The sequence below is a fragment of the Hyla sarda genome, chromosome 2, assembly GCF_029499605.1.
Source record: "Hyla sarda isolate aHylSar1 chromosome 2, aHylSar1.hap1, whole genome shotgun sequence".
Taxonomy (NCBI): domain Eukaryota; kingdom Metazoa; phylum Chordata; class Amphibia; order Anura; family Hylidae; genus Hyla; species Hyla sarda.
Window position 1 is genome coordinate 440,602,670 of NC_079190.1, and position 13,603 is coordinate 440,616,272.

A 13,603-nucleotide genomic window follows, 5' to 3' on the forward strand; every position below is an offset into this window, starting at 1 on the left:
CTGGGGGTTAATACCATCTTGCCCCATCCACCTATACCGCTACACCCCGTGGTCCCGCCATACACCGTGGGTCACCACATATGCATGTTTCAGTTGTAGTTTTTCTTGCCACCATTTTGGGAACCAGCTTTTCTCACACATACATCTGTTCACAGGCTTGAAAGGAACCGGATTAACAGTGCCTTTCTACTAGATGACAACACTCTGGAGTTCCTTGCCATCCCCCCTACCCTCCCTCCTGAAGCTACATCTTCCAGCAAGTCATGGATGATTGTATTTGGGGTGGTTGTTGGTCTTCTTGGAGTTGCATCCATTTTGCTCGTGGTTTCAGGAATCAGGAACAGGAAGTACGTTTTTTTTTTTAAGTCATTACTTAATGATAAATCTGGTAATGTGGAAGATATGTTATGTCTGTCATTTTTGTTATTTAACAATGAGAAAAAACTCACAAATAATTTGAAAAAAAAAAAAATGAAAAAATCAGATGCATACCAGAGGTAAAGGATTAGCAAAAAAAAAAAAGGAAAAATAGCCAGCACAACTACCTAATACACGGGTAACGGATTACATATAAGGTTTATTGAAACTCTTGTTCTATTGTATAAATATGATTACGATACTATGCTTTTTTATACCTATAAGTCAAGCTGGACGTTGAAAATCCAGGAAATTCTTTGCTTATACAGTGAAATCTCCCTTAGTGGACACCTCCCAATAATTCCCCGGCAGAGTCCCATAAGACTTAATGTATTTGCACCCTCCAAATAGGGGACATTCCCAATAGTGGATGCGGACACACCCAATAGGGTACAATAGGGGACATAACACTCCCAATAGAGGACAAAACACTCCCTATAGGGAACAACAGGGAACAAAACACTCCCAATAGGGGACAATCAGGCTTATGTGCTGGCCCTACCTTGTACACAGGGTCGCCATCAGGGGGTAGAGCCAATACCCCAGTTATGGTCCCACTGCAGCCCCAGCACAAAAGTAGAAGACCTCAGGGGTCTCATGCTTCTGTACATCTGCCGGCCACATCATTCACCCCCTCCTTCCCTGATTCTCTCCCCCCCCCCCCACCCCATGCCACTTTCTTCCCTGTGTGAAATCACCCCCCCCCCTTTTTTTTACCCCCTGTGCCACATAATTTCCTCTAGATCCCCCCCCCCCCTGTGCTATTTCATTCCCCCTTTATCCCCCTTTGCCACTTCATAAAGAGGGGGTGATGAATTTACACAGAGGGTTAATAATGGGGAAATGATGTGGCACTGGGGGATAAGGGGGGATAATTTGGCACAAGGCATAAGGTAACACAGGGTATAAAAGGTGGATGAAATGATGGGGGGGGATAAGGGGTGATTAAATGTCACTGGGAGATTCTACTGTAATATTCCTTTTTATCATATTTTATAGGTAACTAGCTGAGTACCCGGCGCTGCCCAGTTTTTCCTACCTTATCCTTTTAGGGGAGGAAAAGCAACAAAGGAGTAAGCTTTTGTTCTCATATCCCTTCCCTAAATCCGGACCCATATCCTCTCCTCATATCCAGACCCCAAATCCCCTCCTCATATTCCAACCTCATATCCTGTCCTCATATTTTGTTCCCATTTCTCGACCCCATTTCCTGTCCACAAATCCCGTCCTCATATCTCGTCCCCATAGCTTATCCTCATTTCTAATCCTCATATCCCGTCCTCAGGTAGGGCTGCGTTGTGGTAAAGATATTGATTGCAGTAACACATGTTCTGCTATACACATGTTTATTCCCTTTGTGTGTATTGGAACTAAACCAAAAAAGGGAGGAAAAAAAAAAGCTAATTGGACATAATGTCACACCAAACTCCAAAAATGGGCATGACAAAATGATTGGCACCCTTTCAAAATTGTGGAAAAATAAGATTGGTTCAAGCATGTGATGCTCCTTTAAACTCACCTAGGGCAAGTATCAGGTGTGGGCAATATAAAAATCACACCTGAAAGCAGATAAAAAGGAGAGATGTTCACTTAGTCTTTGCATTGTGTGTCTGTGTGTGCCACACTAAGCATGGACAACAGAAAGAGGAGAAGAGAACTGTCTGAGGACTTGAGAACCAAAATTGTGGAAAAATATCAACAATCTAAAGGTTACAAGTCCATCTCCACAGATCTAGATTTGCCTTTGTCCACAGTGCGCAACATTATCAAGAAGTTTGCAACCCATGGCACTGTAGCTAATTTCCCTGGGCATGGACGGAAGAGAAAAATTGATGAAAGGTGTCAACGCAGGATAGTTCAGATGGTGGAAAAGCAGCCCCAAACAAGTTCCAAATATATTCAAGCTGTCCGGCAGGCTCAGGGAGCATCAGTGTCAGCGCAAACTATCTGTCAACATTTAAATGAAATGAAACTCTATGGCAGGAGACCCAGGAGCACCCCACTGCTAACACAGAGACATAAAAAAGCAAGACTACATTTTGCCAGAATGAACTTGAGAAAGCCAAAATCCTTCTGGGAAAACATCTTGTGGACAGATGAGACCAATATAGAGCTTTTTGGTAAAGCACATCATTCTACTGTTTACCGAAAACGGAATGAGGCCTACAAAGAACAGAACACAGTACCTACAGTGAAATATGGTGGAGGCTCTATTATGTTTTGGGGTTGTTTTGCTGCCTCTAGCACTGGGTGCCTTGAATGTGTACGAGGCATCATGAATTCTGAGGATTACCAACCGATTTTGGGTCGCACTGTACAGCCCAGTGTCAGAAAGCTGGGTTTATGTCCTAGACCTTGGGTCTTCCAGCAGAACAATGACCCCAAACATACGTCAAGTGAACCCAGAAATGGATGGCAACAAAGCGCTGGAGAGTTCTGAAGTGGCAGCAATAAGTCCAGATCTAAATCCCATTGAACACCTGTGGAGAGATCTTAAAATTGCTGTTGGGAAAAGGAACCCTTCCAATAAGAGAGACCTTGAGCAGTTTGCAAAGGAAGAGTGGTCCAACATTCCGGCTGAGAGGTGTAAGAAGCTTATTGATGGTTATAGGAAGCAACTGATTTCAGTTATTTTTTTCAAAAGTATGTGCAACCAAATATTAAGTATATTAATATATTAATATTATTAGGTGCCAATAATTTTGTCCACCCCATTTTTGGAGTTTGGTGTGACATTATGACCAATTTGCTTTTTTTCCTCCCTTTTTTGGTTTAGTTCCAATACACACAAATGGAATAAACATGTGTCTAGCAAAACATGTGTTACTGTAATCCTTTTCTGTGAGAAATACTTCATTTTCTTGAAAGATTTCAGGGGTGCAGACTAGCTGAGTACCCGGTGTTATCTGGTTTTTCCTTCCTAATCCTTGTTTTGGAGGAAAATCGACAAAGGAGGAAGCTTTTGACTTCATATCCCGTCCTCATATATTGTTGTCATATCCCGTCCTCAATTTGGAATTCCGGAATTGAAGGCCATGTGTGTTTACAAAGCCCCCATGGTGCCAGAACAATGCACCCCCCCCCCACACGTGTGACCCCATTTTGGAAACTACACCCGTCACGTAATGTAATAAGGGTGCAATGAGCATTTACACCCCACAGGTGTCTGACAGATTTTTGGAACAGTGGTTCGTGAAAATGAAAAATGTAATTTTAACCCAACCCAGTTGTGAGTAATGAGCTCACCTGGATGATATCTGGCAGTAGCAGCCTAAAAAGATGACCAGCTGGAGTGATTACACACGAGATCCTCAGCCGAAGCATTTATGGAAAAAGTAGGGTGTATTACAGAACTCATATCATTGCAAATAAAATTTTGGAGCCCACTGAGCATTACCCTCAGTTGCTGGTGCCCAGCACAGTTCAACCACTTTACTGGTTAGTCACTCCCTGTTCAATTGGGGAGAAGAGGCGACCAGTGTACAGGGGAGTGACTAACTAGTGAAGGGCCAAACTGTGCTGGGCACTAATAACTGAGGGGAACCCCAGAGTCTAATTTGAATATCTTTTATATCTCTGATATATCTACTCTGGAGCGGTCAATTAACTAATGAGAGGTATGTATGGATTTAGGGTTAAAAAAACAGGTCGAAACTAACATACTTTTTGGCAACTTTTACATAATGTAAGTCTATGGATATACCATATATACCACCTCTTAGGTACTGTTTAAACATATCTTTCTGGCATACTGCTGTGGTATAGATGAGGAATTTGTACAAAAAAATTAAAAAAGTGGTCTGCTGTGGCGCTGCCTTGTAGAGATCGAAGTTCAGTCTTTTGTATAAATAAAATCTCATTTATTACATAAATTGAGATACAGACATGCAAAACGCGTTTTGGGGGTAAGTTCCCCCTTTTTCAATTGCAGAAATACTGTATTTCTGCAATTGAAAAAGGGGGAACTTACCCCCGAAACAGAGATCATCTGAACCCAAGCGGAGGGGTGATATGCACAGATTAAGCCATACCCCAGGTCAATACCACTAACATTGGGGTTGTGGACCAGGGATTATCCCACTGAATTACGCGAGGCGCTATCCTCTACCTTTCTTTTTTTCTCCCTATCTGCATGGTATAGATGAGAACTTTCCCCACAAAACTACTTATCAATATGCTTAGCTCCTCCTGCTATTGGATTGTATTTTCAAAGTGACAGGTTTCTTTTAACTAACCCCTAAGTTTGCTGTTACTCCATTGTTCCCTACCGGTAACAGAGTTGCCATTGTGTACAATTCTCACGTGATCTCGCAGTCACTTCCTTCATGTATAGCATTTGACTGCTGAGGCCAGTGAGCGGCTACAGTGACATGTAAGCAATATATGTAATTTCAATACAAAGCCTTTGGCCGGAAATACTGGAGTGGTGGTGGCACGGGAGCAGTGCCAAATTTAGGGGTAAATATTTTTTTTTATTTATCCTGATACTAGCCTCTAGTCAATATTTAGAAAGTAGCAGAGAACACGTTTAAAATCACAAGCTGTACTCCAGTTATTTTCTATTACAGTTTATATTTTTATCCTGGGTAGTGTTCCGGTGAACTGTATTGCACAACTGATGCCTCATGATAAGCGATGTCATGTGGTTATCGATGATCTGTGTATGATTGCAGTTTAATTGGCCTCAATTAGAAATACTGATGCTTACTGTATGATTACGACTAATAGCTGTGGGTCATCAGAATCACTTTCCTATTACACAAACATGAACAATTTCCAAATCCACAAAACACAAATAAAATGCTATTAGAGTTAATGATTCCGAGTGTAGAAATTACCACTTACTGGGTCATAAACTCCTGAGACAGGCGTAGTTCATGATCTTTGAGTTTCTTATCTTACGATTTCAAAACAATTAATCCCTGCAATGCATGTAAAATAATGTCCCTTTGTACATTATGATCAAGGGTCAAGGGAATACACAGGTGAATACACAGGTGAAATTATAGGGATATTTCATTCCTGTATTCAGTCTCTCTTGGCATGGAAAGTTAACAGCATTTTATATGACTTATTGAGCAAACAAAGAGTTAAATGGTCTGTTACGCCGAGCGCTCCGGGTCCCCGCTCCTCCCCGGAGCGCTCGCTTCTCTCTCGCTACCGCAGCGCTCCGGGCAGCTCCACTGACCCGGTGCGCTGCGATACCGTCTCCAGCCGGGATGCGATTCGCGATGCGGGTAGCGCCCGCTCGCGATGCGCAACCCGGCTCCCGTACCTGACTCGCTCTTCGTCTGTCCTGTCCCGGCGCGCGCGGCCCCGCTCCCTAGGGCGCGCGCGCGCCGGGTCTCTGCGATTTAAAGGGCCACTGCGCCGCTGATTGGCGCAGTGGTTCCTATTAGTGTGTTCACCTGTGCACTCCCTATTTATACCTCACTTCTCCTTCACTCCCTCGCCGGATCTTGTTGCCATTGTGCCAGTGAAAGCGTTTCCTTGTGTGTTCCTAGCCTGTGTTCCAGACCTCCTGCCGTTGCCCCTGACTACGATCCTTGCTGCCTGCCCCGACCTTCTGCTACGTCCGACCTTGCTTCTGTCTACTCCCTTGTACCGCGCCTATCTTCAGCAGTCAGAGAGGTTGAGCCGTTGCTAGTGGATACGACCTGGTCACTACCGCCGCAGCAAGACCATCCCGCTTTGCGGCGGGCTCTGGTGAAAACCAGTAGTGACTTAGAACCGATCCACTAGCACGGTCCACGCCAATCCCTCTCTGGCACAAAGGATCCACTACCTGCCAGCCGGCATCGTGACAGTAGATCCGGCCATGGATCCCGCTGAAGTTCCTCTGCCAGTTGTCGCCGACCTCACCACGGTGGTCGCCCAGCAGTCACAACAGATAGCGCAACAAGGCCAACAGCTGTCTCAACTGACCGTGATGCTACAGCAGCTACTACCACAGCTTCAGCAATCATCTCCTCCGCCAGCTCCTGCACCTCCTCCGCAGCGAGTGGCCGCTTCTGGTCTACGACTATCCTTGCCGGATAAATTTGATGGGGACTCTAAATTCTGCCGTGGCTTTCTTTCCCAATGTTCCCTGCACTTGGAGATGATGTCGGACCAGTTTCCTACTGAAAGGTCTAAGGTGGCTTTCGTAGTCAGCCTTCTGTCTGGAAAAGCTCTGTCATGGGCCACACCGCTCTGGGACCGCAATGACCCCGTCACTGCCTCTATACACTCCTTCTTCTCGGAAATTCGAAGTGTCTTTGAGGAACCTGCCCGAGCCTCTTCTGCTGAGACTGCCCTGTTGAACCTGGTCCAGGGTAATTCTTCCGTTGGCGAGTACGCCGTACAATTCCGTACTCTTGCTTCAGAATTATCCTGGAATAATGAGGCCCTCTGCGCGACCTTTAAAAAAGGCCTATCCAGCAACATTAAAGATGTTCTGGCCGCACGAGAAATCCCTGCTAACCTACATGAACTCATCCATCTTGCCACTCGCATTGACATGCGTTTTTCCGAAAGGCGTCAGGAGCTCCGCCAGGATATGGACTTTGTTCGCACAAGGCGTTTTTTCTCCCCGGCTCCTCTCTCCTCTGGTCCCCTGCAATCCGTTCCTGTGCCTCCCGCCGTGGAGGCTATGCAGGTCGACCGGTCTCGCCTGACACCTCAAGAGAGGACACGACGCCGCATGGAGAATCTCTGCCTGTACTGTGCCAGTACCGAACACTTCCTGAAGGATTGTCCTATCCGTCCTCCCCGCCTGGAAAGACGTACGCTGACTCCGCACAAAGGTGAGACAGTCCTTGATGTCTACTCTGCTTCTCCACGTCTTACTGTGCCTGTGCGGATATCTGCCTCTGCCTTCTCCTTCTCTACTATGGCCTTCTTGGATTCCGGATCTGCAGGAAATTTTATTTTGGCCTCTCTCGTCAACAGGTTCAACATCCCAGTGACCAGTCTCGCCAGACCCCTCTACATCAATTGTGTAAACAATGAAAGATTGGACTGTACCATACGTCTCCGCACGGAGCCCCTTCTAATGTGCATCGGACCTCATCACGAGAAGATTGAATTTTTGGTCCTCCCCAATTGCACTTCCGAAATCCTCCTTGGACTACCCTGGCTTCAACTCCATTCCCCAACCCTGGATTGGTCCACTGGGGAGATCAAGAGTTGGGGGCCCTCTTGTTTCAAGGACTGCCTAAAACCGGTTCCCAGTACCCCTTGCCGTGACTCTGTGGTTCCCCCTGTAACCGGTCTCCCTAAGGCCTATATGGACTTTGCGGATGTTTTTTGCAAAAAACAAGCTGAGACTCTACCTCCTCACAGGCCTTATGATTGTCCTATTGACCTCCTCCCGGGCACTACTCCACCCCGGGGCAGAATCTATCCTCTGTCCGCCCCAGAGACTCTTGCTATGTCGGAGTACATCCAGGAAAATTTAAAAAAAGGCTTTATCCGTAAATCTTCCTCTCCTGCCGGAGCCGGATTTTTCTTTGTGTCCAAAAAAGATGGCTCTCTACGTCCTTGCATTGACTACCGCGGTCTTAATAAAATCACGGTAAAGAACCGCTACCCCCTACCCCTCATCTCTGAACTCTTTGATCGCCTCCAAGGTGCCCACATCTTTACCAAACTGGACTTAAGAGGTGCTTATAATCTCATCCGCATCAGAGAGGGGGATGAATGGAAAACGGCATTTAACACTAGAGATGGACACTTTGAGTATCTGGTCATGCCCTTTGGCCTGTGCAACGCCCCTGCCGTCTTCCAAGACTTTGTTAATGAAATTTTTCGTGATCTCTTATACTCCTGTGTTGTTGTATATCTGGACGATATCCTGATTTTTTCTGCCAATCTAGAAGAACACCACCAGCATGTCCGTATGGTTCTTCAGAGACTTCGTGACAATCAACTTTATGCCAAGATAGAGAAATGTCTGTTTGAATGCCAATCTCTTCCTTTCCTAGGATACTTGGTCTCTGGCCAAGGACTACAAATGGATCCAGACAAACTCTCTGCCGTCTTAGATTGGCCACGCCCCTCCGGACTCCGTGCTATCCAACGTTTTTTGGGGTTCGCCAATTATTACAGGCAATTTATTCCACATTTTTCTACCGTTGTGGCCCCTATCGTGGCTTTAACCAAAAAAAATGCCAATCCCAAGTCTTGGCCTCCTCAAGCGGAAGATGCCTTTAAACGGCTCAAGTCTGCCTTTTCTTCGGCTCCTGTGCTCTCCAGACCTGACCCATCTAAACCCTTCCTATTGGAGGTTGATGCCTCCTCTGTAGGAGCTGGAGCGGTCCTTCTACAAAAAAATTCTTCCGGGCATGCTGTTACTTGTGGTTTTTTTTCTAGGACCTTCTCTCCGGCGGAGAGGAACTACTCCATCGGGGATCGAGAGCTTCTAGCCATTAAATTAGCACTTGAGGAATGGAGGCATCTGCTGGAGGGATCAAGATTTCCAGTTATTATTTACACCGATCACAAGAACCTCTCCTATCTCCAGTCTGCCCAACGGCTGAATCCTCGCCAGGCCAGGTGGTCTCTGTTCTTTGCCCGATTTAATTTTGAAATTCACTTTTGGCCTGCCGATAAGAACATTAGGGCCGATGCTCTCTCTCGTTCCTCGGATGCCTCGGAAGTTGAACTCTCTCCGCAACACATCATTCCTCCTGACTGCCTGATTTCCACTTCTCCAGCCTCCATCAGGCAAACTCCTCCAGGGAAGACCTTCGTCACTCCACGCCAACGCCTCGGAATCCTCAAATGGGGTCACTCCTCCCATCTCGCAGGCCATGCGGGCATCAAGAAATCTGTGCAACTCATCTCTCGCTTCTATTGGTGGCCGACTCTGGAGACGGATGTCGTGGACTTTGTGCGAGCCTGCACTGTCTGTGCCCGGGATAAGACTCCTCGCCAGAAGCCCGCTGGTTTTCTTCATCCTCTGCCTGTCCCCGAACAGCCTTGGTCTCTGATTGGTATGGATTTTATTACAGACCTACCCCCATCCCGTGGCAACACTGTTGTTTGGGTGGTCGTTGATCGATTCTCCAAGATGGCACATTTCATCCCTCTTCCTGGTCTTCCTTCAGCGCCTCAGTTGGCTAAACAATTTTTTGTACACATTTTTCGTCTTCACGGGTTGCCCACACAGATAGTCTCAGATAGAGGCGTCCAATTTGTGTCAAAATTCTGGAGGGCTCTCTGTAAACAACTCAAGATTAAATTAAATTAAACTTTTCTTCTGCATATCATCCTCAATCCAATGGACAAGTAGAAAGAATTAACCAGGTCTTGGGTGATTATTTACGACATTTTGTTTCCTCCCGCCAGGATGATTGGGCAGATCTTCTACCATGGGCCGAATTCTCGTATAACTTTAGAGTCTCTGAATCTTCCTCCAAATCCCCATTTTTCGTGGTGTACGGCCGTCACCCTCTTCCCCCCCTCCCTACTCCCTTGCCCTCTGGTTTGCCCGCTGTAGATGAAGTGACTCGTGATCTTTCCACCATATGGAAAGAGACCCAAGATTCTCTTTTACAGGCTTCATCTCGCATGAAAAAGTTTGCCGATAAGAAAAGAAGAGCTCCCCCCATTTTTGCTCCCGGAGACAAGGTATGGCTCTCCGCTAAATATGTCCGCTTTCGTGTCCCCAGTTACAAACTGGGTCCACGCTATCTTGGTCCTTTCAAAGTCTTGTGCCAAATTAATCCTGTCTCTTACAAACTTCTTCTTCCTCCTTCTCTCCGTATTCCTAATGCCTTTCATGTCTCTCTTCTTAAACCACTCATCATCAACCGTTTCTCTCCCAAATTAGTTTCTCCCACTCCTGTCTCCGGTTCTTCTGACGTCTTCTCAGTGAAAGAGATACTGGCCTCCAAGACGGTCAGAGGAAAAAGGTTCTTTTTAGTGGATTGGGAGGGCTGTGGACCTGAAGAGAGATCCTGGGAACCTGAGGACAACATCCTAGACAAAAGTCTGCTCCTCAGGTTCTCAGGCTCTAAGAAGAGGGGGAGACCCAAGGGGGGGGGGTACTGTTACGCCGAGCGCTCCGGGTCCCCGCTCCTCCCCGGAGCGCTCGCTTCTCTCTCGCTACCGCAGCGCTCCGGGCAGCTCCACTGACCCGGTGCGCTGCGATACCGTCTCCAGCCGGGATGCGATTCGCGATGCGGGTAGCGCCCGCTCGCGATGCGCATCCCGGCTCCCGTACCTGACTCGCTCTCCGTCTGTCCTGTCCCGGCGCGCGCGGCCCCGCTCCCTAGGGCGCGCGCGCGCCGGGTCTCTGCGATTTAAAGGGCCACTGCGCCGCTGATTGGCGCAGTGGTTCCTATTAGTGTGTTCACCTGTGCACTCCCTATTTATACCTCACTTCCCCTTCACTCCCTCGCCGGATCTTGTTGCCATTGTGCCAGTGAAAGCGTTTCCTTGTGTGTTCCTAGCCTGTGTTCCAGACCTCCTGCCGTTGCCCCTGACTACGATCCTTGCTGCCTGCCCCGACCTTCTGCTACGTCCGACCTTGCTTCTGTCTACTCCCTTGTACCGCGCCTATCTTCAGCAGTCAGAGAGGTTGAGCCGTTGCTAGTGGATACGACCTGGTCACTACCGCCGCAGCAAGACCATCCCGCTTTGCGGCGGGCTCTGGTGAAAACCAGTAGTGACTTAGAACCGATCCACTAGCACGGTCCACGCCAATCCCTCTCTGGCACAGAGGATCCACTACCTGCCAGCCGGCATCGTGACATGGTCACTGTTGTTTCTAACAACTTCCCTCCATTTCAGAAACTGTGTAATTCCTAACATTTTTGTAAATCATTTCATTTACCAAAAATGACTCACTTCCCCCCAATCTGCTGTTCACTGCCTGTTGTTGGGGAAAATCTGTCTCAAGTAACAGAGACACCAAGATGAATTACATGAAGTGAGGGTGGGGCTTAGACTGCATGATGTGCAGGAAATAGGGAGACAGAAGACTGTGTGTGTCTGCATCTAAGGGTGCCCAGATGATCTGCACTATCCAAAAAAGTTAACTCAAGGCTTCTCTCTCAGCTCAGCAGCACCAGTGCTAAGTGTGACCTTGCAAAGCCAGTGCATTAGTAATCACTTCTTTCTCCACAGGCCATCTAAATTAGTGTATCCTCCCCAAGCACAATGTCCGCCTGTTCCTTGCACTTTCACCAGCACAATGTCATGGTATAGCAGTGATGAGTATTCAATGTCTTGTGTTGTACTGTGAGAAGTAAGGGAGGAAGTAACTGTATGTGTACTACTGGCAAACAGCCCAGCTCTGGTCCCATCTCCTAAAAATCAACTTGCCACCACTCTAAAGAGATGAAGAGAATCCAAATAGATTACCAATGTGGACTATTCTCTGTATATCTGCTCCTGCTTATGCTTGAAATGGAGCCAAAGAGGGAGATTTATCAAAACGGGCAGAGGTAAAGTGGAAGAGTTGCCCATAGGAACCAATCAGATCGCTTTTTAAAAATGAAAGAACCAATCTGAATGGTTTCAGTGGGCAACTGGTCAACTTTTCCACTGCACAGTTTCTATTTCCATATATCAGCCACCATTTTCCCAGCTGCTACTCTTCTTATGATGCTGGGAACCCGAGCTGCCACTCAAGATACCAGGAAGTGCTGAGTAGAAGACCCATAGAGGTTGCCGGTGAAATAGTAAAGTGGTTGTCCTGAATTAGAAAAACAGAGCTGATTTCTTCAAACATTGTACAACATTTGTCTACAAGTTAGATGTGGCATTGCAGCTCAGTGCCATTAAAGTGAATGGCGAGAAGTTGTAATACCACACACAACCTGGGGACATGTGAAGTGCTGTTTTTGGATGAAATTAGTTCTGTTTTTTCTATTATTAGATAACCCCTTTAACCATATAAAGTCTTGCTTCTTCATTTTGTTTCTGATATTTTACGATAAAACAAAGCATAAACTTCTTAAAACAAAGTATGTGCTTAGCTCATTTCTCTACATATCTAAAACACAAGGGTCAAAAGATTTTTCCTGACTGTCAGGGTCCCCAGACACAACATTCCTAGTGTTGAGCGGCATAGGCCATATTCGAATTCACGATATTTCGCGAATATATGGACAAATATTCGTAATATATTCGCTAAATTCGCATATTCGTAATATTCGCGTTAAATTTTCGCATATGCCGAAAATTTGCATATGCGAAAATTTGTATATGCAAAAATTAGCATATGCTAAAATTTGCATGTGCAAAAATTCCATATGCGAAAATTTGCATATTCAAATTTTCGCATATGCGAAAATGCGCACGCCAGTCTCACACAGTAGTATTAGAGCCTTCTTTACACCACACAAGCTGGAAGCAGAGAGGGATGATCACTGTGATGTGTACTGTGAAAAAAAGAAACGAATATTCGCAATTACGATTATATAGTGCTATATTCGCGAATATTTGCGAATTCGCGAATATGCGATATTCGCGAATAAAATTCGCATTGCGAATGTTCGCGAGCAACACTAAACATTCCTTTTGTGGCCACCACTTCTCTTCTCAGATTCAGCTGTTGCCAATAGAAAGTACTCTTAGGGTAGAGGCCAGAGAATTCCCTGTCAGAAAGTCAAGACCCTACGGCGTAGGTTAAAGCTAAAGGACCCTAAATCCTTCCTGTACTTATCAGCTGCTGTATGATCCACAGGAAGTTCTTTTCTTTTTGAATTTCCTTTCATGACCACAATGCTCTCTGCTGACACCTCTGTACATTTTTGGAACTGTCCAGAGTAGGAGAAAATCCCCATCGAAAACCTATCCTTCTCTGGACAGTTCCTAAAATGGACAGAGGTGTCAGCAGAGAGCACTGTGGTCAGTCAGAAAGGAAATTCAAAAAGAAAAGAACTTCCTGTGGATCATACAGCAGCTGATAAGTACTGGAAGGATAAAGATTTTTTAATAGAAGTAAATTACATATCTAAAATCAAGGAAGGGTGGAGCCAGCACCGTGTAAAAGATCCTACTTTATTGTAATCCAAGTTAAAAGTCCATGGAAGGCAAGGAAAAAATTAGCACAAGGACAAAAGGACAAAAGTGCATGGTTGGAACACCTCAGAACATCGACGCGTTTCAGGCCATTTGGCCCTTAGTCATGGCATACATGTTGTCTCTCCATCACACTCTTTTATACTGAAAAGGTCCACAAGTTCTCCTCCCA

At 46.1% G+C, this 13,603-nt stretch overlaps 1 protein-coding gene and 1 long non-coding RNA gene across 3 annotated transcripts in view; one reads left to right on the forward strand and one right to left on the reverse strand.

The window, feature by feature from the left end:
* The window catches only part of CLTRN (collectrin, amino acid transport regulator), a 60,941-nt gene that overhangs the window by 43,320 nt on the left and 4,018 nt on the right, over window positions 1-13,603 (forward strand). For both annotated transcript variants that reach the window (XM_056559259.1, XM_056559260.1), the window contains one exon: window positions 156-347. In XM_056559259.1, coding sequence (XP_056415234.1) covers window positions 156-347 — 192 coding nt within the window. The remainder of the gene's footprint in view (window positions 1-155; window positions 348-13,603) is intronic.
* The window catches only part of LOC130356992 (uncharacterized), a 79,505-nt gene that overhangs the window by 21,382 nt on the left and 44,520 nt on the right, over window positions 1-13,603 (reverse strand). The window lies entirely within an intron of this gene.